Source organism: Carassius carassius, chromosome 39 (genome assembly GCF_963082965.1).
Source record: "Carassius carassius chromosome 39, fCarCar2.1, whole genome shotgun sequence".
Lineage (NCBI taxonomy): Eukaryota > Metazoa > Chordata > Actinopteri > Cypriniformes > Cyprinidae > Carassius > Carassius carassius.
Genome location: NC_081793.1, coordinates 20,636,086 through 20,660,402, shown reverse-complemented (window position 1 = coordinate 20,660,402; position 24,317 = coordinate 20,636,086). Strand labels below are relative to the sequence as shown.

At 39.4% G+C, this 24,317-nt stretch overlaps 3 protein-coding genes across 3 annotated transcripts in view; 1 reads left to right on the top strand and 2 right to left on the bottom strand.

The window, feature by feature from the left end:
- Nucleotides 1-4,274, bottom strand: part of LOC132121595 (dynamin-binding protein-like) — a 54,965-nt gene extending 50,691 nt beyond the window's left edge. The window contains exon 1 of the mRNA XM_059531158.1: nt 4,033-4,274. The gene's annotated coding sequence lies outside the window, so the exon portion shown is untranslated. The remainder of the gene's footprint in view (nt 1-4,032) is intronic.
- A 4,335-nt stretch (nt 4,275-8,609) lies between these two features.
- LOC132121597 (carboxypeptidase N catalytic chain-like) lies at nt 8,610-19,766 on the bottom strand. Its single transcript, XM_059531167.1, has 9 exons — nt 18,977-19,766; nt 16,959-17,155; nt 16,134-16,289; nt 10,940-11,116; nt 10,335-10,446; nt 9,665-9,804; nt 9,156-9,255; nt 8,956-9,074; nt 8,610-8,866 (listed from the first exon to the last, which is right to left on the bottom strand). The coding sequence occupies exons 1-9, from the start codon at nt 19,209-19,211 to the stop codon at nt 8,750-8,752; spliced, it is 1,353 nt and encodes a 450-aa protein (XP_059387150.1). The 5' UTR covers nt 19,212-19,766; the 3' UTR covers nt 8,610-8,749.
- The window catches only part of LOC132121598 (beta-tectorin-like), a 70,864-nt gene continuing 56,199 nt past the window's right edge, over nt 9,653-24,317 (top strand). The window contains exon 1 of the mRNA XM_059531169.1: nt 9,653-9,784. The gene's annotated coding sequence lies outside the window, so the exon portion shown is untranslated. The remainder of the gene's footprint in view (nt 9,785-24,317) is intronic.

Here is a 24,317-nt window from a genome sequence, read left to right as displayed (position 1 = left end):
GATTCAAAGAGTCTCAGGAGTCAGTGATGCTGTCTCACACGGACAATGCCAAATCTCTATTCCCTGATAATTTTAGATTAAAATTTTTCAACGTCAGTTGAGGCTGGAAAAGAATGCCAAGAATGTTTCCAACTTTCTTTTCTCTGGACTACAGTGGAGTGGAGTGAAGTCTCTACATGTTATGAACATACCCTGCACTCTTCAGCAAATCTAATCAAAATCAGTTAATGTAAAATCAAAAATATAATTTTGAGAGGCAGGAGGCATTTTGCAGAACAGCTGTAGTGCATCAATGCATTAGCTGTGATGTTTCAGATACAAGCCACTTCTTATAATATCTTTATAACAAGACTCGAATGACAAGCGTGGACAGGGAATACTACTGCTGACCATTTTAATAATTCAAACACTCCACGTGCAACAAGGAACATAGTCTCATGTTGGTTTTCTACAACCAGATCTACATACTGAAGGAGCATTTTAAATATACTGTATTCAACATATTCAAAGGAGCACTAAAAATAACTGCTACAAGAACAGCTTATTCATTTTAAACTGATCTCTCTCTCTCTCTCTCTCTCAGTTTATAAATTTGTATGTAAAATTTTATATATAATAATATTTATTGATAAACGTATGTACAGTATAAACTTTTTTGTTATGGATACAATTGTTCTACAATATGTTATACATATTTTTTTAAAATATAATATCTTGAATATTTTACATTTCATTCTAGGTCTCACTGCAATACCAGAAAAATGGCTACAGTATTTAATACCTGTGCAATATGCAAAATATGGTTATTTTCTCAACGCTATCAGATGATGATCTTATAGTGATCTGTTCACTACACTATGTTTTATATTATTTACAGTGATGATGATAATAATGTTTCAATAAATGTAGCTGAAAATCAGTTTGAAACCATACTGTAGTATCAAATTCATTCACTGACATTGATGCTTGTCAACACATTAGTCTTTACAATAATAAATAATTGAAACATTATTTATGTATATGATGATGCTGACCCATAGTGAGTCGTTGGCAAGGAAATTGAAAAAAAGGGAGCAGGATACTGATTTAAAATAATTAAAGTTTTTTTTTATTAGTTTTGTAGCCTGGTTTGTCCTGTTAGTGAATATTTTTTAACATAAGGATGTCAACATCTACTGAAAGCTCCAAAGAAAAAAGGCCTAAACCGGTTGCACAGGTACCAACTGTATCAGTGAGGTCTGAATGACAAACAACTAGGGTTGCAAAGGGGTGGAAAATTTCCAGAAACTTTCCAAAAGTCCTTGGGAATATTACAAAAAAATCCTGCAAATTTTGCAACATTTATGGAATATGTCCTAAATTTACTGAAAATTTTCCACCCCTTTGCAACCCTACAAACAACACAACGTTTGAGTACATCGGATTACAAAACAGACAAACAAGAGCATTCCGTTAATCTCTGAGTAAATACAGCACTGTTACGCTGCCAACACCTATACAAGTGTATTCTGAGCTGATGAATAGCACACATAGTTTGATTATTGCAAATGAGTCGTGTCCCAAAGTCTCTCGCAGGAAGAGAGACAACTGACAAAAGTTGCCATCTGACAGGTGACAAGAATCAACCTACATGCTTGTGGTCCTATAAAACCTATGCTGTTAGTTTTCAGTTTTATTGATATGAATATTTAAGGGGTAGTTGCCACATCGGTCAACAGATCTGAACAAACGATTCATGCTTTCCTGCACATGTAAGTACACCTAACTACGTTTAAAAACCCATCCTTGTCTAAGACCAAGGTCTCCAAAGCTTGATTCAGTTGGTCTGTTTGCTGATTTTAGCTATTTTAACTGATCAGTAAACCAGTTTGTCAACCATTTATACACTAAACAGTTCTTCGGGCTAGCCGGTCTGTGAGACCATCATCTTATACCATCAAAACTTTAAGCTGGTTTAAGTTTTTCTTTGTATATTTAGTTCATTGAAGCATTTCATCGGATGGACCTCCTGAACGAATACGTCCCCTTCCCTGAACTACTCAATATTTTGTGTATCACGCTCAGCTTTTTGGTCATTAACGACATTTAACGAATCGTCTAATCGAAGGCTCAAACAGCGACTCACTTATAATTTACAAAAGAGACTCCCAGACACATACAGGTCCTTCTCAAAAAATTAGCATATTGTGATAAAGGTCATTATTTTCCATAATGTAATGATAAAAATTAAACTTTCATATATTTTAGATTCATTGCACACCAACTGAAATATTTCAGGTCTTTTATTGTTTTAATACTGATGATTTTGGCATACAGCTCATGAAAACCCAAAATTCCTATCTCAAAAAATTAGCATATCATGAAAAGGTTCTCTAAACAAGCTATTAACCTAATCATCTGAATCATCTAATTAACTCTAAACACCTGCAAAAGATTCCTGAGGCTTTTAAAAACTCCCAGCCTGGTTCATTACTCAAAACCGCAATCATGGGTAAGACTGCTGACCAGTAGGCCATCATTGACACCCTCAAGCAACAGGGTAAGACACAGAAAGAAATTTCTGAACGAATAGGCTGTTCCCAGAGTGCTGTATCAAGGCACCTCAGTGGGAAGTCTGTGGGAAGGAAAAAGTGTGGCAAAGAACGCTGCACAATGAGAAGAGGTGACCGGACCCTGAGGAAGATTGTGGAGAAGGACCGATTCCAGACCTTGGGGGACCTGCGGAAGCAGTGGACTGAGTCTGGAGTAGAAACATCCAGAGCCACCGTGCACAGGCGTGTGCAGGAAATGGGCTACAGGTGCCGCATTCCCCAGGTCAAGCCACTTTTGAACCAGAAACAGCGGCAGAAGCGCCTGACCTGGGCTACAGAGAAGCAGCACTGGACTTTTGGACAAATTTTGCATGTCATTCGGAAATCAAGGTGCCAGAGTCTGGAGGAAGACTGGGGAGAAGGAAATGCCAAAATGCCTGAAGTCCAGTGTCAAGTACCCACAGTCAGTGATGGTCTGGGGTGCCATGTCAGCTGCTGGTGTTGGTCCACTGTGTTTTATCAAGGGCAGGGTCAATGCAGCTAGCTATCAGGAGATTTTGGAGCACTTCATGCTTCCATCTGCTGAAAAGCTTTATGGAGATGAAGATTTCGTTTTTCAGCACGACCTGGCACCTGCTCACAGTGCCAAAACCACTGGTAAATGGTTTACTGACCATGGTATTACTGTGCTCAATTGGCCTGCCAACTCTCCTGACCTGAACCCCATAAAGAATCTGTGGGATATTGTGAAGAGAAAGTTGAGAGACGCAAGACCCAACACTCTGGATGAGCTTAAGGCCACTATTGAAGCATCCTGGGCCTCCATAACACCTCAGCAGTGCCACAGGCTGATTGCCTCCATGCCACGCCGCATTGAAGCAGTCATTTCTGCAAAAGGATTCCCGACCAAGTATTGAGTGCATAACTGAACATAATTATTTGAAGGTTGACTTTTTTGTATTAAAAACACTTTTCTTTTATTGGTCGGATGAAATATGCTAATTTTTTGAGACAGGCATTTTGGGTTTTCATGAGCTGTATGCCAAAATCATCAGTATTAAAACAATAAAAGACCTGAAATATTTCAGTTGGTGTGCAATGAATCTAAAATATATGAAAGTTTAATTTTTATCATTACATTATGGAAAATAATGAACTTTATCACAATATGCTAATTTTTTGAGAAGGACCTGTATTGTAACAGTGTAACCTGCTGAAAGAGCCACAGAACGAATCAATTCAAAAGATTCGAATCACTAAAAAGAATCGAAATCCACACTGCTAACGGATAATCGTGTTTTATGAAGGAAAAAGTAAACCGATAAAAATGCCAGACGAAGCTTGACAAATACATGCCACGAAATTCCCTCAGCACCGCTATTTGTGCAAATATATAAAAACTTACATATTCAAAACAGAAGACACAATGTTAAACCTGAACCACTCGCGGTAACCGAGGTTAACGAGCTAAACACAGAATAAAATACAAGATTCCACTTACCTGTGAGACCACAAACGTCCTCAATGCGATTAGACTGCGTTGCTGAAAAGGCTTACGTTAACTAAAAACCGACAGCAAGAAAACTTTTACTATCCAGTGGATGCTCGTGCGCGTTTCCCTTCTGCGATTAGCTTTGTATCGTTCAATGTTGTTTAGAAATCAAACGTAAGATGAGGGCAACAGGCGTTTCTCCCGCCTGTCATTACTTTGCTCACACGTTGCAGTTGATCCGATTCCGATGGTCATCTATTCTACGCCACGGCGGGATCAGCTGTCATCCCATAAAGGTCCCAGCGTCAGCAGGCTGATCCTTACCTCTCTCATGCTGACATCAAAATCAACACACCGCCCTCTGCTGACACCAAGCACAAACGCAGGGCGGCCTTTAACGTGCCTGAAGGAAATTCCTACTAAAGATAAAACACATGAGGGAAATAATCCAGTGAAATCACAGTCTAGTACAATCTGCAAAAATAGATAACGTTGTTGATATTTTATTCCACTGAGTGTGTCATATAAAGGCAACCTGAAGTCAAAACGGGATGTCATCTTGACTTATTGTGTGAATTGAGTAGTACAGATAGGTTGCAAAAGCTTTTAAATGTAGCTAGCTATACTTTTTAAAAAAAAGATTACGAGTGTTTGTTCATCTCTGGGCACTCATGGCATGTTGACTTTTAGAAAATAAACTAAAATACTTAAAACACACTTTTCACACTGAGAATTTGTTCACTAACTTTTGTGGACATGCATGCACCTCAGGAGAATTCTGTACATTTTGTACGAAGTTGTATGAACATTTACTATATCAACCATATCTCAAATTATTTATTGTGTTTAAGTAAATTGCATTTTAGCATATTTTTTTATAAAATAAACATTTAAATAAATAAATACTATTCAAACATTTTGCATAATTTGACAAAATTACAGCAAACGTACTAAAAATAATGTTATTAAATTGAAAAACTTTAATAGGGCAAAATTGTTTGTTGCATTGGAAATTACTTTTGTTTGGGGAAAAATATTTTCACAAAATAAATAATGAAATGGTTTATATTTTATTCTTTGTGTGGGCAGTCTGTCTGGGGGCATGTGTGTGTGCCAAAAAAAGCATGTAAAAAGTAGCAATAAAATGTTTCATATGAACATGATATAACAAAAAGAAAAATGTTTTACCAGTTTTAATAAAATCAGTCCTTGGTATGTAAAAGTACTCAAAGTTAAAGAAACATCATTATATTGTATAATGTTCAGATGCAGAGGTTAAAACTGTCTGATTATGGTTTCAAGGCTCTCTGACTGAGATATTCTGCATTTGATGATAGTTTGTGGAAAGGACAGCTTTATTGCTTTGTGTAGACTCAGTGTCAATATTATTGTTACAAGGGAACATAATGTTTTAAGCGCTGTCAGAAGTAAGGTTATTTTTGCTGTGTCTGCATTATAGCCATGACTTCCTTATATACAGAAACAATGAAAGGAAGTGGTCTGTGAGGCCCTTGTTTGTAAGGTAGTGGAGAATTGTTTCGTCAGATCTTGACCTGTAAATAACACACCCATTATTCTGGGCACAATCCAGTCATTACCAATTACTGTCACCTGACTGGGATTACTTGACTCAGATTGACTTATAAATTCAGTTACAAAGCTGAAGCCAAGTGGGCATCCACTAGACTAGAGTGAGGGCAGATAATAACAGCTGCTGTGTGGGTTTCATTGTTGCATTCAGCTCTGTGTTGTAAGCCGCTCTGACACAACATGCCCATGGCTTCTGAGAAAATGCCAGATCTGTCATATCTTGGAAGCATGAAAAGCTTCTGTTGTCCTCTCCTACTGTGACATTTTCATTGAGAAAGACCATGTGAGCTTGAGCTTTCTGTTGCCATTCATTCTTTGTTGATCTATTCATGAACTTGGTGACACTGAAGCATTCTCATTCACAATGAAATCCTGTCACTTAATTTTATGACTGTTCGGACAGTTTATTCATGGCTGTAAAATGACAGAACGTTGATCTTCTAATTTAAAGCAAACCACTAATGGTTTGTATGAAGCATAATTTTTCTTGGCACACTTTTTACACAAAATGTCCTTCATTTTCACTTTCATTGACAGCACAGCTCTCCAAACATCCTTATTCTTATTTATGAGAGATTAATTATGGCTCATATTTTCCAGCTGCTGCAGAGGCTTCTAGTCCTCGTGGGCAACATTCCTGGAGTACATTTTCCATTTTTCCTGCTATTCAGAGGGCATTGTGATTCTATTTTTGGAAGATCACAGGAAAATATTAGCATTGTTTACTTTCTGTAAATATTTCCATCTTAAAGGAAATGTATTCACTGCAGAATTGAAAACCTGGAATGATCAGTGCATCTCAATAAATTAGAATGTCGTGTAAAAGTTCATTTATTTCAGTAATTCAACACTGAATTACTGTGAAACTTGTGTATTGAATAAATTCAGTGCACACAGACTGAAGTAGTTTAAGTCTTTGGTTCTTTAAATTGTGATGATTTTGGCTCACATTTAACAAAACCCACAAATTCACTATCTCAGCAAATTAGAATACTTCATAAGACCAATAAAAAAAAGTAAATTTTTAGTGAATTGTTGGCCTTCTGGAAAGTATGTTCATTTACTGTACATGTATCTTGGTAGGGGCTCCTTTTGCTTTAATTACTGGCTCAATTCGGCGTGGCATGGAGGTGATCAGTTTGTGGCACTGCTGAGGTGGTATAGAAGCCCAGGTTTCTTTAAAAGTTGCCTTCAGCTCATCTGCATTGTTTGGTCTCTTGTTTCTCATCTTCCTCTTGACAATAACCCATAGATTCTCTCTGGGGTTCAGGTCTGGTGAGTTTGCTGGCCAGTCAAGCACACCAATACCATGGTCATTTAACCAACTTTTGGGATTGTGGGCAGGTGCCAAATCCTGCTGGAAAATGAAATCAGAATCTTTAAAAAGCTGGTCAGCAGAAAGAATCATGAAGTGCTCCAAAATTTCTTGGTAAACGGGTGCAGTGACTTTGGTTTCCAAAAAACACAATAAACCAACACTAGCAGATGACATTGCACCCCAAATCTTCACAGACTGTGGAAACTTAACACTGGGCTTCAAGCAATTTGGGCTAGGAGCTTCTCCACCCTTCCTCCAGACTCTAGGACCTTGGTTTCCAAATGAAATATAAAACGTGCTCTCATCTGAAAAGAGGACTTTGGACCACTGGGCAACAGTCCAGTTCTTCTCCTTAGCCCAGGTAAGACGCCCCTGAAGTTGTCTGTGGTTTAGGAGTGGCTTATCAAGAGGAATACATAGCCAAATGCCTTGACACGTCTGTGTGCTTTGACCCCAGCCTCAGTCCATTCCTTGTGAAGTTCACTCAAATTCTTGAATCGATTTTGTTTGACAACCCTCATAAGGCTGCGGTTTTCTCAGTTGGTTGTGCATTTTTTTTTCTTTCACACTTTTTCCTTCTACTCAACTTTGTGTTAACATGCTTGGATACAGAACTCTGTGAAGAGCCAGCTTCTTTGGCAATGAATGTTTGTGGCTCACCCTCGTTGTGAAGCATGTCAATGGTTGTCTTCCGGACAACTGTCAAATCAGCAGTCTTCTCCATGATTGTGTAGTGAACCAAACTGAGAGACCATTTTGAAGGCTCAAGAAAACTTTGCAGTGTTTTGAGTTGATTAGCTGATTGGCATGTCACCATATTCTAATGTGTTGGGATAGCGAATTGGTGAGTTTTTGTTAAATGTGAGCCAAAATCATCACAAATAAAAGAACCAAAGACTTCAGTCACAGACTACTTCAGTGTGTGTGCGCACTGAATTTATTTAATACATGAGTTTCACAATTTGGGTTGAATTACTGAAATAAATTAACTTTTCAATGACATTCTAATTTATTGAGATGCATCTGTATATTGAGTCTGTCTTTAATTTTCTAATGCTATTCAAGAAGATCATACTGAATACTATATTTAACACATTTTTTGGTATTTAAAAAAATAATAATTATAGGTTGTATACTTTTTTTAGGCTCCAGATTTTATTTTTAGGCTAGCACAGTTTCTTTATTTTGATGCTTTTACCACTGAAACGATCATTTCAGTAAATCTTTACTTTGCATGCAAATTGCAAACCAAAATATGCCTTGTTTAATCAAACATCACATTTTGACATTTAAAAATCATAAGAAAATATATCCATGCGATAAAATATTTTTTATCACAGTGTACACCGTATACTTTCCAGAAAATTTCAATACAGTTTTACAAAATTCACACATGCTCATTCCATTACACATCAACGTCATGTCATGTCACGTCACGTCATGTCAACGTCATCATTCCTAAAAACAACAATTGTCCAAAGAATCGATAAAAAGACCAATCTTAGTATCTTTCAAATGATAACATTTTTACTTTATTATTATTCACATGAGATAATTTATCTTATACTGATTGATCTCTTATCATATTCAGACATAATTCCCAGTAACAGTCCATCTAAATGTCTCCATTAATCTATGATCAAATATGGATTTACAAATGAAGAACACACGTTTATGCATTCATACAAACAACAAAGAATCTACATGATATAGTAAAATGAGGTTCTTCACAGTGAGAGTCCATGTTTCCCTTTGTCGTTCTTCAGTTTAAAAAGCAAATACTTGTTTTGTCTATGTTGAGGGAAGAGTTCTTGCTCTTTATCTTGGGCCAAGGTTGGTCGGAGGAATTTTAGCCGTTGATGCACCTTTCTTGTTGGGATAAAATTTAACATGCAAGTTTGTCCTTTTTGGTTGAACTTTCAAATAGAAATGCAACTGTAAAGAAGAAGAAGAAGAACAAAAAAGTTAGACTATTATTGAAAAAAGTCACTAATGAATAGTGTATTTGGGATGTTGTTTATCACCTGTACAGCTTCAGCCGCTCCCACTGTTACCGTGCTGGTAAAGGGTTGGTATCCTAGTGCAGAAGCAGTCACTGTGTAGGTACCCGGCAATAGCAGACGGAAATAGTCTCCATCCGTTCCTGAAACAGCAGCAGATTAAATGAACTACTTAAGCATGCACTTACTAAAAATCACCTTTTTAAGTCTAGAAAAATGCTCACCGCTGGTGATATCATGGTTTATGCCTGCCACAGAGATCACAGCATTGCTAATTGGGTTGTGGTTCTCATCATAGACCATGCCTTTAATCCCATGGTGCACCTGGAGGACAGGAGACAGTCCAGATATGTCAATTAAGCTTTTGTTTACAGTAAGGCACTGCACTTAAAGTGGTAAACCAATTCCATTCAATACTTTAAATGTGATTGCAAACAGTGTTGTGCTTCTTGAACTCACAACGAGACCCCAAAACTCCATATCTAATTTCACATTATAAGTATCTAGGGACAGGTTCCTTTTCCTGTTAGTGCCATGGAGAACCAATTTGTCCTTCTTACCTGTGTTTGTTAGAATACTGGCCTCCTTTTTCTTGCTTTTGAATGCAAAGCTCTCTCTCAATTTGCAACATGTTTTGAATGCAGAAAGGTGAGTTTGAACTTCTACTTGTTTCATTACAGAGAGCTGAGACTAAGGCAGTCAAACGTCAAATGTGAGAAGAGGAGTTCCTCACTTGCTCCATGTAGGACACCAGAGCCTCTCTGTTGGCAAGCCACTCAGTGGCTAGAGCTGACGCTGGAGGAAACTTATCACAGCTGAGCTCCAGAGTAATCTCAAAGCAGTTCGTATGGAGGTAGTTGAAGTCCTGCATCCCTTAAGAGACATGGAGCAATAATTCTTCTTAAATCACACATTAAAAATGTATCACATACAACACAGTGTTGGCAAGGGTCAAAAATGAAGCAGGGTTGGGGTCAAAAATGGCAATATTCACTTATTTTATAGTTCAAAAATGTCATAATATGCTATTAGAAAAATGTTAAAATCATATATATAATTTCACTCATGAAAAACAAAATATGAACAAGAATTTCATTCACATGCTCATGCTTGACCATTTTCTGCTGTATTTTTTTCTTCTGGACATGCCGAAGTTTTACATTTCATTTAAGTTTTGTAAATTGACCTCATAAATGAAATGTAAATTAATTAATTAAAATCAATTTAAATATTTCCCCAAGAAGTTAATTTCTGACTAATCTCTAAAATAGAAAACAGTCCTGTTTCTTTTAAGATAAAAATTCCCAAATTTCAACTAAATTACAAGGCTTCTTGATTAGACAAAACCACAAGCCTTGTTGAAGTAATTGAATGAGAGCTGTGGTATGTAAAATATAACCCACCCTTAGACAGAGAGTACCAACTGGCTCCATTTGTGATTCCTTCATCAAAGTAATCACCGCAGTTCCAGCCCTTATGCATCCAGCTGTGGGCATAGGAGTACGTCTTTGCCAACTAAACACACACACACAGTGCACAAACACAAAAATCTGTAAATATCGACAACAGCCGATTCTTCATTAGTGTGTGATTTCTGTGCAATTACTGTGCTGGGCTGTCAGTCTAAATTAATCTCATGGGATGGTATTACTGGGATTTTGGACACATTTCACATTAAGACATCTTAAACCATTTTTTTTTTTTTTTTGGAGCTAGCATCACGGAACGAAACTGCAAATAATGAATAATGATTTTAAACAGGTTTCACAATCACACCCTACATCTGCCATTAGTCAAACTAACAAATAAGCCCCGCCCCAAAAACCGCACCATTGGTTGAGTCTGTGTTGTCTCTGTAATAGTTTGATATTGTTTTAGAATCACAGTAAATACACATTTTTAGGGAAATAAACAAAAATGGCATACTTTTGCTAATTGCTTCTGGACATGAAACTTTTGAGAAAAGTAGAAAATGATACACATAACATTACAATAAAAAACAGCATACCTTTCTGAATATTTTATCATCAGGAGTAACCGAGTATGTAGTTTTGCCTCTTATTCGGGGCTCACGAGACTTATCAAAGGGGTAGTTGGCGACTACAGCTCCACCGTGGAGGTTAGCCGACAGAACAAAGTTGTAATTCTGCATCCATTTTATGACCGCTAAAGTCTCTGGCTCAACCTGCAAGAACCAAGTACATGGGGAAAATTTTTCAGATGAGAAAACATGCATGCTGTGTGCATTATTTCAGGCTTTGTTTTAAGTTTTTGTACCATGACACTCCGACAGCATTCCTACAGACTTTCTGGAATTTTCTTCCAGCTCTGTTATCTGAGAAATCTGACATGTGGTAAAGTGTCCCACAAGAGGTGAAGGGAAAATAAACCTCCACCTGGCCCTGTTGTATTAAGTGTGATCAGTCTGGCTGGCTCTTTGGAGATGGCTGCTGGGTATTGACCCGTCCGTGCTCTGTTTTGAGGAGACGCTGTATTTATTATGCATGGATCTATAGAATATACAAAGATCCAAGGGTCCCTTTGACCTCAGCTGTCATTGAAGAGTCAAGTTTCATGCTGTGAAACTGCTTAGCTCTGAGCAGTGTGAAGCCTACGCTGGGGTTAGAGGGTCACAAGCAGGGTTTGATGTGAGACTGACAGCTCTTGACTTAGAGAAATTATTGGAACGTGTCACACTCCTCTGACTGCAGTTCTTCTTTTGTTGTCCTGAGGGATGTCTGGCTGCCAGTAGACACATACTTCTTCAAAGCTGGAGTTCTCATTTTAGACTGAGGAAAATAAAGGGCTGTTCCTGGAAAGAGCTGTTTAAATGATATTTTTCTGACGCGCTTCAAAAGTCTGGAAATTATTTAATTACATAAAATCTCTCTCTCTCTCTCTCTATATATATATATAATATTAATATTCTGTTTAATTTCTCTGCCAATTTCAAATAAGCATATTTGTGAACTAATTTGTACAAAAGGTCAGATGTTCCTGCTTTCACTGAACCACAAGATTTCCTTTGTAACATTCCTAAATCAAAATGGATCCTCACAGATGAGACTGACTTTTTATTACTCAGGCAGTTTGGGAAAGGGTAACCAAAATATTCAGAGCTCAAGAAAACTAACTGTAGTACAGGCTTAAAAGTCCATTTACACAGGCCAAGGCTCTCTATTTTGTGAAAGGTGGGCCTGTTGGCAGTTGATAGATAGCAGAATGAGAGCGAGGTGGGTAGCTTAATTGTGCTGTCCAACTGTAAAAATAAAAACGTTTTTCTTCACCATGCAGGATACTGGCTTTTATTCTGTATTTCACTCTAATGTAACAATGACTTTCTGTGTGCATGTATATTGTAAGGGCAGTAAAAAAAAAAAGTCTACCCCATGTAAACGTATACAGAAAGTTCTCGTAGCTCCACTGGTCGAACATGATGTTAGTGACACCAATGTCATGGGCAGAACGAGCCCCAGATAACTTAACTTTTGGACTCATTCCCAGTCTTTCACAAAGTTCTACACATACCTCAGCACTTGTTTTTTTAATTATTAGATATTTTGGATAATCTGAGATTTTTATCTTTTTTTTCTTAGTGTCATTCTACAGATTTTTTTGTCTGATAATAGGTTTGATTTCCCAAGGAAATAATTTAACAATATCGATTTTGCTTCCTCTTAAAGATTTAAGTTCCAAAAAAGTACATTTTCTTTTTAATGAAATATCATTATGAAATAAATGTTTTTCTCTAATACACATTGGACACAATTAATGGTACCCTTTTATTCAATATTTTTTAAACCTCAATTAGCTAAAATAACAGCTCTGAGCTTTTGCCTATAATGCCTGATGAGGTTAGCGAACACCTGACAAGAGACCAGAGACCATTCCTTCATCCAGAATCTCTCCAGACCTTTCAGATTCCCAGCTCCATGATGGTGCTGGTGCATCTTCTCTTCAGTTCACCCCACTTCTTGTATATAGAGTTCAGGTCAGGGAACTGGAATGGCCATAGAAGAAGCTTGGTTTTGTGCCCAGTGACCCATTTTTGTGTTGTTTTTAAGGTTTGTTTTTGGATTATTGTACTGTTGGAAGATCCAAACATGGCCCATTAAAAGATTTCTAACAGATACAGCAGTATATTTCATTGTCAGAAGGGGTACTTTAACCCTGTGTTCACCAAACCCATCTTGAGTTTGCTGCTAAAAAGCTTTTTTTTGATCTGACAATCTGACCCTAAAATCCAGTCCCTTTTGAAGTTCCAGTCATGTCTGACAACTGAATATGCTAGGGATTGTTTTGTGGATTAGAGCATTTTCTTTTCTTGAGTTGTTTTTTTCTTGAAACCCTCCCAAACAACATATGGTGATGCTGTTTGATATTCTTTTTTTTTTTTAAAGGTTTTCTGACCCCGAGACTTAACTATTTTCTGCAATTCAAAGACTCAAACTGACCTCCTCACCATGCATTAGGACGATATAGACACGTGTCCTCTTCCAGGCAGATTTCTAAAAAAATTTTGTTGATTGGAAATTCTTAACTATTGCACTGATGGTGGAAATGGGGATTTTCACTGCTCTTTTCTTAAAGTCACTTTCTAATTTGTGAAGCTCAGTTATCTTTTGCTGCACATCAGAAATATATTCTTTGGTTTTAATCGGTGTGATGGATGATTAAGGGAATTTGGTCTTTGTTTTCCCTCCTATGGTGCACAGGAGATGCCATGGTCGGTTCACTTAGTTTTGTCGTGGCCACGAGATATTAATTTGTGGGAATGTCATACTAACTCGTGGGAGCATCATATCATGTTGTGGCAATGAGATCATTTTGTTGAGGTAACAACATCCTTATCTCATGGGTTTGAGATGCTAAGTTGAGGGAACAACGTATTTTTCTCGTGGCCACGAGTTTAATGTGTAAAGAAACTTGCGTGACCATAGCAACCCGTTGACACGAGAAAAAAATGTTGTTCCCTGAACATAGCATCTCGAGGCCATGACATAAAGGATGTTGTTACCTCGATAAAATGATCTCGTGGCCAAGACATAATATGATGTTCCCACGAGTTAATAAGATGTTCTCACAAATTAATATCTTGTGGCCACAACATATTATCACGTTCCCACAGTTATTTTGACGTGGCCATGACAAAACTAAGTGAACCAACCATGGCATCAACCCCGGGCACCGTAGGAGGGAAAACAAAGGCCAAATTGCCTTAATCATCCATCACACAGAAAAACCAAAGAATATATTTCTGATGTGCAGCAAAAGATTACTGAGCTTCACAAATTAAAAAAGTGACTTTAGGAAAAGAGCTACACTTTTTTACCCTCTAGAGTTACCCTCCTATATATATTCCAGTGAAACAGGAAGCCATGGCTGGATAATTTCATGTTCATTATCACCCTGGTGTGCTCAATTGTAAATATGAATAGGACTATACTTCACAGGTATTTTACTCATAAGGTTTTTTTTTGGGGTACCAATGATTGTGTCCAACAGGTATTTGAGAAAAACATTTATTTCACACTGAGATTTCTACGGAAGTTCTAAGCGGCCATGCATTATAATTTTATTTCCTTTTTGATTTCTCGTTATACCGACTTAATTTTCTCATTATCTCGACATAACGAAAGTTTGTTTTCTCGTTATAACAACATGACAGTTTTACTGTTGCTATAGTAACAAACTCAACTTTGACAGGCATCTGATGGACAACCATGCAGGCGCTCTTACTGTAGCATATATTTCAGCAAATTTTGCTTCGCCTAGGTAATAACGTCTACAATATTGTACATAAATAAAGGCTCATCAATCACTGTTGATTTTTCCAGAGACAGTACACCAAACCGTTTTGTTTTTGTAATTAACATGTTTAAATGGCAACACCGCGAACACAGACGGAGTGCCTTCAGAAGGATACAGAACTATTCTAAGATCTTGAGCTGCTTGGATTAAACTCCCTTTTAATTTTCCATTTATTTGAAATAAAATTATATATAATTTGTAATTTTTATTAGTCATTATATGCTGTGGCAGATATCATGTGCGTTACAAGCTTCTGTTTGAAAAGATCGTTCATGTGCAGTGTATGTGTGTGTGTGCAGAAAAAAAACGATTACAACATTATAGAACAAAATGAATTAAACTAGCCTATGCATTTTACATATACATCACATTTCTCATCAATACGGTTAACAATAAAGATTAATAATAAGGAAAAAAGGCACATCACAAATAGCCTACATCGTTAAATCCTGTCCTACTGTAGATACACAGAACATTTCCACTTATTAACTACCTAATCATGTGCCTAAAAGAAGCACAAATAAAGATATAGGTGCAAACAGAATACAGTGACATCAACCTTGGTTATTTTATGACCCAGAACGCGTTGGTGAAACTCATGCATCTAGCAAGAACTTAATATACAAAATAATCATGTTGATTAAAGCATTTAACATTTATGAATTAATTAAATGTCAGTAATGAACAAGACTGCACAAATTATAGCGATCACGAGGAAGGTCCACGTACAGTAAAGTGGACAGTGTACAACACCCCATCAGTTATACTCAGGTCTATAGTGCCACCTGCTGGCACAGTTTTGTATTTTATTAGAGAAAATTAAGTCGTTATAACGAGAAAACGACTTTCGTTATGTCGAGATAACGAGAAAATTAAGTCGCTATAACGAAAAAACGACTTTCGTTATGTCGAGATAACAAGAAAATTAAGTCGTTATAACGAGAAAACGACTTTCGTTATGTCGAGATAACGAGAAAATTAAGTCGTTATAACGAGAAAACAAAAAGGAAAAAAATTATGAAGCATGGCCGCTTAGAACTTCCGTAGATTTCCTCCCATTTTTAATTGTTTTAGTTCAATGAAAGGTTAGGATTTTTTACAAATAAAAGATCAAAAGGATTAATAATGCAGGTTTATTTTCAAAGCCTTCTTTGAACAACAATTCTGACCACATGTGTAAATGGTTAGCATATGACCTTTACTATATACAAACATTCTATGTTGTCATAACCCTTGCAAAGTGTATCATATTGTCTAAACATAAACAAAGTAAACACTAGTCACTACACAAGTTGCATAACTAATTGCTTGGCTGACCCCTCCCACTCATTTCATTCTGAACAGACAGTGTATCCTCTCCTATAGCAGTGCATGTGACACTTGATGCCCACCTGTAGTTCCCAGTTGTCTGGTAGTGGCAGGTGGTGGTTTTGGCCTTTGTGCTTCTCATAGTAGTACATAAGAGCATTCAGATCTGGGAAGTTGCGGTTCAGGTCCACCTCCTTTGAGTTTCCACGTCCAACTAAGTAGCCGTTGAACTCTGGACCCTGTAAATCAGAGAGAAGAGAGCAAATCATTTCCCATCTTTTAAGTAACTTTTGGGGAAGGATATCAACTTTTAACATTCTCAGTATGTCAGGTGTGAAACTTCTATATAAATTTAAACTCCTATATGTACTGCGTAAGCAGGTTAGGGCATGTTAAATAAATCCTGTCTGAATTGAGGTGGTTTTCTTAACTAGTTCATGTCTGGTCCAATGAGACACTTGATAACTGGGTGTGTGTGGCCAGATTCCGCCACCATTTACTGCTGGACATATAATTAGTCTCAAAGATCAAGGACGAGTCTGTATTACAGTAAATTTGCATTCTAGATGTGTGAACGTTGTACAGTAGGATGCTTTGTTCAAGAAAAAAATACTTTGTGTATTTTTATGTGCATTGTTTTATATCTGGATGTTATTTTTTGTGAGCTCTTATGGCGTAATTAGTCTCAAAAGAAAGCCAACAATGCACTATTGGGATATGGCTGATTCCTTCATAACAAACTGGGGGCCACTAGAGTCTTACAACACTCCCACACCACAGCTGCCACACTGAATAAATACGTTTATACATATGCATGGTCGTGTTCGCACAGTTGATCATGCATTTAGAGCTGTGGTGAATAAGTACACTTGTTATAGATTGTAGATTAATTACTAAGGGCTGTTTACCTGACTGGCTGCAACCTCATATCCATCTGGATTCATCGAAGGAAGTATGTGGATCCGTGTGTCGTGGATGAGGTGGGTGATTCGCTCATTTCCTGCCCGGTATTCTTCACACAAGAACTGGGCTAAGTAGATGAGCAGCTCCCTGCCGAGCACCTCATTCCCATGCATGTTCCCTACGTACTTGAACTCGGGCTCCACTGAAAAACACAGGTCAGGTGACCACCAGTCAGGAAGTCATGAGGTCATAGGGTCACATCCGTGAATAATATACAAGCAACCAGATCTATGCATGCAAATAAAGCAGTTCAGAAGATGCAACCACATAAATTGCACTAAAATGAATACAAGTATTGACTACTAAATATTTAAAGAGTTTGTCATAACTTCTCAGTTCATCCCAAAAGGAGAAGCTGTACTTTTTTAATACAATGAGAGCAAATGGAGACATGGTCTCCAGAAAGCACCATAAAAGTATTTCATACAATTTATACATTACATTCCATAAAGAAGAAACAAAAAATATTTATTTACAGAAAACTATTTTTTTAGATGATCTATCCCTTTAAAACAAATGAAATAGTTCTACATTGTGCATCTGTGGCATGCGTTTGAGTAAGATAACACCATAAATGCTAGTTTCAAATATGAGTAAATTCAAATTCATAATGTTTCTCCTACAAAAGCTTTCTGAGTGTTTAACAGCACAGCAGGCCACTCTCATCGAAATTCCTGTCTCACAGCCAGTTGTCAGCTCATTATTCACAATTATCTCTTCTAACAAGTACCAGCAGATTTCTGTTTGTTCTTTTTTGATGCGGAAGTGAGTGACGGCGAGATTGCAGATCTAATTAGCCACGGTGTGCAGATAGACTCATCACCGTCTTCCCATTAATCATCAAGTAATTCAATTATAAATGCTGTGCCTCTGCTCAAAGAGTCAGTAAACGAGTGACCTCGACATTAACACATGAAGTGCAAACACTATTTGGAATCTAAAAGGTCAGGTCACAACAACTTTGTCTTCTCTGCTGTACCGGTTCCTGTTTTTGTACTCTATCAGGAACATGTATACATCCTGCAATTCTCTCAGAGGTTTTACCTTTGTAAGCATGTTGCCAAGAGAAGCAGATCTTTACATCTGATGGTAAAGATTAATTTGCTTTCGTAAGTTGATTCATTAATTCTTTTGTTGATGGATCTTAACTACTTCCAGTAGCTGAGAGTGGAATGTGTTTTGAATTTGAGTGAACAAAGAAACAAGGTCTACAGACTGAAAAAAAGGAAGATTTTACTGCAGCAGTTGCTTTTTTGCATCTCGTAAGATATACTGGAGTTCTGAGAGTTCTTTCATGAAAATAAAGACAACCGTTGACATACAAAATGAATGTGGATAGCATAGCCTAGATAGTCTGGTTTCTTCGATAGTTTGATGAGGAAATGTTTATGCTGAGATTTCTAACTTTTGATTCCAAACGTTGGTAAATATGAGAACAGTTTGAGAGAGATTTTTCTTCTGGAAATCTAGAAGGGACACGTGCAAGATTAATGAGGTCCTGTTTGCAATAGTATCATCTGAGAAGCAGAAGTGTCCACAGATTTTTCTATCCTGTGGGAAAGTTCTTGCTTTAGATCAATGATGACTGATGTTAGCTCCTGCCAGCAACAGTTACATATAACACTCACCACATCTCCAGGCATGTACTCCCCCTTAAACCCATTACTGTCCATTCCTAGATGCAATTTACCGTATGAGAGTGTTTGAGGAGCAACAAGATAAATCAAGTTAACGGCCAACATTGGCTGGCCAGACAACCCAGTGAATAACCAGCCAAAGTTTTATTTCAACAATTCTGTTAAATGCTGTTTACAGAAAACAGCCCAAATAATGGAATCATACCCAATCAGCTCTGGCAGCCCTACAGCTTCAGGAGGAACATTTTTCAAACATGCCTGGGTTTGCTTGAGCTATATGCATGAGGAATTTAATGGCTTGGTACAAGAGTAAAGAAAATACTCACATGCTTCATGGATGCCAGGATTATCACTGAGCTCCAGGACATATAGGTGCCGTCCCTCTACGCTGTGACCGATGCTGTAGATGCGAGTGATGTAGGGGCAATCGCTTTGGACGGCAAAAAGAGCCCTCACCATCTCCTCATAAGCATGGTGCTGAAAATCAGATGCCCTGGTCAGCGAAGCCTTAAGCCCCAGAAGCAGTGCCCCAATCCAGATCAGAGAGCTGCTTGACAGCATGGTCCCAGATTGCTCTACAAACAGAGCGCCACTTCTTTTCCTCACTCTCTTTCTCAATCCTGCTCTCCCTGTTTGCCTCCTCCCTCTAGACCTCCTCTCACTCCCGCTTAGAAGAGCAAGTAAGGACGGCCCCTCCTGTCTCTCTTGCTCACTCCTGATTCCTTCACTCGTACCATTTGTGTGTGTTTACTCCATTGACATCACTTGACACCTCAACATTGGCTTTACCCTTCTCGCACACTAAACCACCCCTCTTGTATTTTTCTGGCAGCATTAGTTGAGCATTTCATTCCTAAACTGTGATTTGTCTCTGAGTAGCCTTTAAAAGCATGATTACTGGTGATTTAACTAAGAGGAAACAGGAAAGGGACAAACTGGAGGCTTTATTTGGGGGGAAAGCGATGCGATTAGCATTTACTCAACTACTTTTACTCCAACACTAGCTCATTCAATAACTCAGAGTAAACACACTCGGAACCCAAGAGGTTAGAACTGCTACAGGGCATTCTGGGAAAACAGACCACGGGGGACTAAAGGTTTCAAATATGGACTGTGCAACTGACCCCCTGATGCCCTCACCCCAGTCACCTCTACTTTAAACCCCAGGAGTTTCTGTCAGTCACGCTTACTACAACTTGCATGTGAGTAGGGCAGTTGTTGCTTTGTTACTGAATTAAAATTCATTCTCAATAGCACCACCGATGGAAACGTAACACTTATTGCATTGACCAAACAAGCAGGACGTTAACTCAACTGCCCATGTGTTTGTGTCATTACTGACTTCCCTTGCTTTTGCCAGACTAGCCATGTGGCTTAAAATTCGCCATGAAATCAAAATGCACATTTCTTTCTTTTCCTTTTTTTTTATATGGAATACTGTACTATTTGTTATAAATTATTTACCTATGCACGTTTTTTAAATTTTTTTATGAACTTTACATTAACTTAACATTCCCTTTGCAACAACATCTCTTTTTTTGATGATGTGCACCGTATCTCTCTCTTGCGCGCTCTCTCTCTCTCTTTCTTTCTCTCTATATACGTACACACTTAAAAGTGACATTCATTTTGTGTTTTGGAAAGTTTGCTGCTTTAGTAATTGTAGATTGTTTTTAAGTTTTAAAAACTTTTATTGGCAAAAAAATATATAATGAGTCAATATTTACAGTGTTGACCCTTGTTCTATATAACCTCTGCAGTTTGCTCTGGCATGTTGGATATTAATTTCTGGGCCAAATCCTGACTGATGGCAATCCATACTTGCCTTAATAATGCTCCGACTTGATCACAATTTGTGCATATGGGTATAAATAGGCGACAGTTGCAATCCACTTTTCAGATTTTTGCTTCGGATCCGAGTAGTCTATGTTATATATTCGCTGCAAAGCCAGTCGTCTTTATGTTCGTGAAGAGCTGTTCCTGGTTGGTGCAGTAGTGGTGTCCCTGCAGCAGTGATTCCCCAGGCACTTCAGCTGAAAGAGCAGTTTTTCCTAAAAGAGCAAATCACAGACAATTAGAGTCTTTTTCAAGATGCCATTTCGTCCGTGTCCTTCTGGATGCGATCGTCCGCGGTTGACGGTCACGAGAGTTGTCTTCAGTGTCTGGGCATCCAACACACTGAAGCGGTGCTTGTGGATGATTCATGCATCTGTTGTTGGCGTATGAGCATGGTATTGCTGTGATAGCGTCTCTCACTCCTCAAGAGGAATGCAGCAGACCCCAGCAGTTTCCCTGGCTTGAACAGGGGACCGCTGGCTGCCACTCTGGGAGATCTGAGGGTGACTATGAGCATCTCCGCCAGGCCACGCCCCAAGGACCTCTCAGTCCTCCTGCAGGGCATGTCTCCTGCGGACGTCGATTGATTCTGCTGGGCCATCTCGCAGCAGTCCTAGCGTGTCTTTCAGTGCGCCGCCCGAAGATCAGATGTCGATTGCAGCATTGGGGAATGAGCTATCGGCCTCTGAGGATGAGGATTCGGCGGGGCTGCCCCCCCTCGGGTGTTGTCGCTACTGCCAAATCTGACCCAGAGCTGTCAGCCGTGCTTGCCCGGACAGCCGTGAGCATCAGGCTGGAGGTGACTACACTGCCTACCACTGAGTGCTCACGGCTGGACAATTGATTTCTCAGTGCAGACATTGGCTCCCAACTTCATTCTGCTCTGGTTTCTTTCTTCCCAGAGGTGCATGAAGAGGTGACGAAGTCGTGGATGGCCCCCTTTATGGCCAGAAGCCACTCATCTCCCTCTTCCATCCTCACCCCAGTCGATGGCGGAGCAGGAAGGAGGTACGTGGACATTCCCCAGGTGGAGAGAGCGGTTGCGGTGCACTTGTGCCTGCAAAATGCCGCCACTTGGAGGAATAGTCTGTGTCTCCCGTCTAAAGCCTGTAAGCTGTCGGCTTACTGTTCTGCGGGCCAAGCTGCCTCTGCCCTGCATGGGTGACATCTTATGGGTGACAAAAGTCACAGCGCGGTCCCTCAAGAAGGTGATGTCTGCTTTAGTGGTCCAAGACCGCCATCTGAGTTCTCAAGATGGCGCCGCCATGTCTGGTCGCCGTCCAGGTCGCTCCGCATAGATTGTGTTTTGAATTTTTTTTTTTATAACCTACTTTTACTTTCTCTTTTTACACACTTAACCTCTGCACTGATCACTTATTAAGGAACTCTTTTGATTGTGAAAAAGAGCTCATAGTCCTCCCCTACCGAGCATTCTGCTTGCCAATGTCCAATTTCTGGAGAATAAGATGGACGATCTTAGAGCCAGGATAAGTTTCTAACGGGACATTAGGGACTGTAACATTCTTTGTTTGTCTGAAACATGGCTCACGCCCTCGGTCCCGGACACTGCTGTAATGCCGTCTGAAATCTTCTCTGTTTTATGGATGGACAGGACAGCCGAGGCTGGTAAATCCAAAGGTGGAGGAGTGTGTTTCATGATTAACAAGAAATGGTGTGACTCCAGGAATATCTCCACTTTGTCGCGCTCCTGCTCGCCTCATCTGGAACATTTATCCATTATTTGCTGCCCATTCTATCTGCCCCGGGAGTTTTCATCGATCATCTTTACTGCTGTTTACATCCCACCACAAGCTGACACCGGCTTGGCTTTGTCTGAGCTTCACGATGCGCTCAGCAGCAATATAAACAAACAACCTAACACTGCTATTATCATCGCTGGGGACTTTAACAAAGCCAACCTCAGACAGGTTATGCCTAATTTTTATCAACATGTATCCTGTCCAACCAGAGGACCGAATACACTGGATCATTGCTACACTTAGTTTAAGAATGCCTACGAAGCTCGCTCACTACCGGCTTTCGGCAAATCGAACCATTCTTTCATTTTCCTCACACTGGAATATAAACAAAGGCTCGTTCAAGAATCCCTGGCGCAGAGAGTGGTGGTCCACCCACTCAGAAGCCATGCTACAGGCGGCTCTTGATGATGTAGACTGGGACATTTTTCGGGCAAGTTCATCTGACGTCAACGAGTTCACGGATGTAGCATTAAGCTTTGTTAACACGCTAGCCGAGCAAGCAACTGAAACAATAACTATAAGGACCTTTTCAAATCAGAAACCTTGGGTGGACAGAACAATCCATGCAGCAATAAACAAATGTTCTGCTGCTTACAATGCCGGTCGTCTGTCAGGAAACATGAGTGAGTAGAAAAAATTGAGCTATGCTCTCCGACGCACTGCAAGAGCCGCCAAACACCGATACAGGGAATGCATAGAGTCACATTTTCGACGCATGTGGCAGGGACTAAGGACCATCTGTGCCTTTGGAAACAATTCCTCTGCAGAGGTGAGAGCAAATCCGTCACTGGCTGATGAGCTAAACACTTTCTACGGCCACTTTGAAAACAATCTAAGCAGCGCGAGTCTGCTGATCAGCATGTCCGGAAGCGGCAGTCAAAGCAGCGATGATTATGTGATCACAGTGTCTGAGGATGAGGTTCGGAGGGCCCTAAAGCGAGTGAACATCAGGAAAGCCGGATCCCATCAAGCTGGCTTCTAAATTAATAGACTTCGGCCTGAATTCTTCATGCTGTAACTGGATTCTTGATTTCCTCACTGGCAGACCTCAAGTGGTGAAAGTAGGCCAGTTCACCTCTAACTCCATCACCCTGAATGTAGGAGCCCCACAGGGCTGTGTCCTGAGTCCTCAGGACTACACACATTCAAACTCAGGTTAATAAAGCCAGGCAAAGACTGTACCATCTGCGACAGCTGAGGAAATTCAGGGTCTCAACAGCAATCCTGTAAACTTTCTATTCTGAGGCCATAGAAAATGTATCTCAGACTCAGTGTATCTCAGTGTGGTATGGGAATAGCTCCAGTCAAGACTGCAAATCCCTGCAGAGAGTTGTGTGCTTAGCTGAGCGCATCTCCGGGTCTGCTTTCTTCTCTCTGCAGGACATCTACCTCAAACGCTGCAAAAGCAGAGCTGTTAAAATCATCAAGGACTCCATCCACCCCAGTAACCATCTTGAGAGACATTTTCTGAGAGTTTTTTTCCCCCAGGCCATCAGTGTGACGATCGTGTTCAGTGAGACACAGGAGAGAGTAGATCCAATTGCAGATGTTTATTGTTAAAGGGTAATCCAAAATCGTAGTCGAAAACAATCCAAGGTCAAAACCAAACAAGCAGTCCAAAAAAAACAAAGGAAAGGGACAGGAAAGGGAACTCGGAAAACGAGGGATCTCGGAGGACGAGAAGACAAAGGAGAATATCGGAGGACGAGAAGGCTGATAACACGAAGGGTAAGGACTCCATACAGACAACATGAAAAGACAGGTAGTTATAGGGAGGCTAATGACAATTAAGTGAATGCACCTGGTGCAATTAGCCGGAGTGCAATTACTGTGATGACAAGACCAGACTAGTGGAATATTAGTGCCTGCGGTGAAGTGCCTAAGGGGAAGTGAGCACACTAGTGGACACCCAGGGAAACAGAGACTAGACAGCGTTACAATCAGACTCCTAAACTCAAAACCACCCTCTTAACATCTACATGTCTATACTTAATATTCATTTTATCAGTAAGATAATCATCATTCACTACCTCACATTGACATACTGAAAGTCTCAACCTGTTTGCACATT

Bases quoted from the DNA above. Each gene is read 5' to 3' on its own strand.
- LOC132121597 (XM_059531167.1), bottom strand. From the start codon at position 19,211: ATGCTGTCAAGCAGCTCTCTGATCTGGATTGGGGCACTGCTTCTGGGG. The intron at 11,117-16,133 runs GTGGGCATCAAG...TGGTTCTTGCAG, and splicing joins CAGACAACTGGGAACTACAG to GTTGAGCCAGAGACTTTAGC. The intron at 9,805-10,334 runs GTGGGTTATATT...ATGTCTCTTAAG, and splicing joins TTGGTACTCTCTGTCTAAGG to GGATGCAGGACTTCAACTAC.